The sequence below is a fragment of the Plasmodium gaboni genome, chromosome 11, assembly GCF_001602025.1.
Source record: "Plasmodium gaboni strain SY75 chromosome 11, whole genome shotgun sequence".
NCBI lineage: Eukaryota > Apicomplexa > Aconoidasida > Haemosporida > Plasmodiidae > Plasmodium > Plasmodium gaboni.
In genome coordinates this window covers 1,536,544-1,539,967 of record NC_031491.1, presented here as the reverse complement: position 1 = coordinate 1,539,967, position 3,424 = coordinate 1,536,544, and the positions used below count along the sequence as shown (strand labels likewise).

Below are 3,424 nucleotides of genomic sequence, written 5' to 3'. Positions count from 1 at the left end.
ATATATATATATAAGTGATACATTTTTGTGTACTAACTCTATAGTTATTCTTATAAACAATATTTACCTCTTGTCTTTCATATTTTTTACTTTTTAATCTGTTCTCATATTCTATGTCCTTCCATAGTTTAAAAAAAACATGAAAGATATATTTATTCTTATTTATATAAATCTGTAACTTTTTTAGAATATGATGTATTTGTGTCCACTCTAAAATACAATAAAGCATCTAATAAAAAATAAAAAATAAAAATAAAAAAAATAATATAATATAATATAATATAATACATATTTTAAATATAACATATATTCATGTTCCTATATATATATCCACATTTATGTGTTAATATTTTGTTTGTTTAATTTTTTTTTTTTTTTTTTACCAGCGCCTTCATATTAAATTGAGATCCTTCAAAAATTTGAATAAAATCTTCAAAGTATTTTTCACATAATAATATTTTAAATTCAAATAAATTATTACATGTTGATAAATTTAATAATTTTATAAATGCTAGAAAATATAATTTATTTTTAAAAAGAAATATTTTTTCTTTTATTTCTTTTATAATAATATATTTTATTAAATTTTTGACAACATGAATTTTTTCTTTGTTATTTAAATTATTTTTGATATAAATAAATATTATAACAAGATAATATAAACTTAAATAATTCAATAACTCCTTTGTATTTATATCACATAAATGATAATATTTATATATTTTATAAATATTATTTTCTATATATCTTATAAAATTTATGTTTATATAATGTATTATGTTTGTTTGGTTATATAGACAAAGATAAAATAAACATTCAAAGTGTTTAATATATTTTTTATTAACAAATGGCAGAAGATTATTATTACATGAATTATTAAAATGATTACTATTATTATTATTATTATTATTACTATTATTATTATCATCTGGTGGTCTATTTGGTGTGTATATTATAGTCTCATCATTATGTTTATTTTTTATAATATCATCATCAATTATATTTTTTACTAACTTAAACATCCTTCCTGAGATATTTTCAACATTATAATATTTTAATGAATTTATTTTGGTCAAACAAATGAGGACGTCATAAGATAGCACTTCATATATTTCTTGTTCATCTGTTATAAAAAATAAAAAAATAAAATAAAATAAAATAAAATAAAAATAACATAAATGTATGCAAAATAATATATATATTAATAGGTTTAATATAAGCACATACATATATATATATATATACATATATACATACATATATACACATATACATATATATATATATATTTTTACTTGTGGGGGTACCCTTTTTTATAACAATAATTTTGACAACAAAATCAAACGTGACATTTAAAAATTTGGTTATCTCCTCATAGACCTTCTCTCTTTTATTATCATCATAAGGTGAGTGTTCAATGTTATTTTTTGCTTCTAATATTATTGTTATAATATTTTTTAAAACACAAAGAAATATAGAAAGGAAATATTTAAAATGATATTGCTCTTGATTATTATCATTTAATATATTATTTATAGAATGTTCATATTTTATAAGATCATTTATTTTTATTATTATGCAATTTATATATTTATAAAATATAAAAGTATCATCCTCCCTTTTATGTGTAATAATAGATGTTTGTTTGATAGGATAGAAAAAAAAGATATCCTGAAAGGATACAATATTTTTATCTTCAATAATATAATAAAATAGTTTCAATAAATTCAAACAATAATAATCATAAGTATCACTTTTTATATTATCATTTATATATTTTAAAATATTATTTATAATTTGTGTACTATTTTTTTTCATAAAATCTTTTACAACATCTTTGTCTTTTAAAAACACATGGATAATTATTTCTAGAATTAAATATTTTTCTTTAATTTTAATTACTTCTATGTCATATAAAAGAAAGGATAGAAAATATTTTATTATGTCACAATGAATTATATATTCTTCTAGTTCTTTAATTTTTAGAAGCACAAAAAATAATTCAACGGTTTTATCTTCAGGTATATAATAAGAAATAAGAACATTATCAAAGCATATTTTATATAACAAATAAATCAATTTGCCTTCTTCAATAATTTTTAAATAAAAATTGAGGTACCTCCCTTGTTGTATATTTCTATATTGCAAGAAAAATAAAAATAAAAAATAAAAAATAAAAAAAATAATAAAAATAAAACTTCTTCAATAATTTTTAAATAAAAATTGACGTACCTCCCTTGTTGTATATTTCTATATTGCAAGAAAAATAAAAAATAAAAAATAAAAAATAAAAAAAATAAAAAAAATAAAAAAAAAAAAAAATAAAAAAAATAAAAAAAATAAAAAATAAAAAAAATAAAAAATAAAAAAAATAAAAAATATGTTTATGTATATATATGTGTATGTATTTTTTTTTTAATTTATAACACTACAACAACAAAGAGGAAGATAAAAAATTCATTAACCATATGAAAAGATAAGAAAGGAATATATATGCATGTAAAAAATATTACTATTATTACATATATATATTTAAAGGTTGCTTTATATTTTATTTTATTTTATTTTATTTTATTTTATTTTATTTATTTATTTATTTATTTATTTATTTATTTATTTTTATTTATTTTTTATTACCTTATGATGTGCCATATTAATGTGTATATATTTTTTCCTATATATAAGGATAAGGTTAATTCTTTTTTTTTTTTCTGAATACATAAAACTAACTTTAAGACATATAAAATATAATTTATTATTAAATGTATATAATATATATCATCTTTTAATTTAATATTTATAAAATTTGGAGTAATATTTTTAAAATGTATACACAATAGGTTTATAAAAAAATCACATCCATTTTTCTTATCACTTATTTTATTTATTAATATATTTAATAGGTTATTTATATATTCTTGTTTTTTAATTGTATATGCTCCATCATTATTCTTATAAAAACTTATAAGAAAGGAATCAAGTCTTTCTTCAATATCTTCATCATTCTTTATGTCTTCTTCTTTTATATCTTTTAAAGTTTCTAAAAAATCTTCGAAGGTTGATATTTTTTCAGTCATTACACTTTTTTTTTTTAATTTATATATTTTAGCATATATATATAAAAATATATATATATAAAAATATATATATATATATATATTTTTATTTATGTGTGTATATTTATTTTTATAAACATTATAATTTACACGGAACGACAAAAAAAAAAAAAAAAAAAATATAACAATTTAAAAAATATATAGAAGAGAATTCACACATATATGTATTTATATTATCATTACATTTACATAGCTAAAGCAAAAAAATAAAATAAAATAAAATAATAAAAAAATATATCTAAATATATATATCTACATATACATATATATATCAAGTGAGACAAAATTATGTTGAAAACATAACAAAT

General features: G+C 15.9%; 1 protein-coding gene across 1 annotated transcript in view; it reads right to left on the bottom strand.

Moving 5' to 3' along the window:
* The window catches only part of PGSY75_1143700 (hypothetical protein), a gene marked incomplete at both ends in the record, with an annotated part of 3,733 nt that extends 656 nt beyond the window's left edge, over window positions 1-3,077 (bottom strand). The window contains 4 exons of the mRNA XM_018786552.1: window positions 41-229; window positions 384-1,123; window positions 1,299-2,137; window positions 2,638-3,077. Coding sequence (XP_018641347.1) covers window positions 41-229; window positions 384-1,123; window positions 1,299-2,137; window positions 2,638-3,077 — 2,208 coding nt within the window. The remainder of the gene's footprint in view (window positions 1-40; window positions 230-383; window positions 1,124-1,298; window positions 2,138-2,637) is intronic.
* Between the last annotated feature and the right edge of the window lie 347 nt (window positions 3,078-3,424).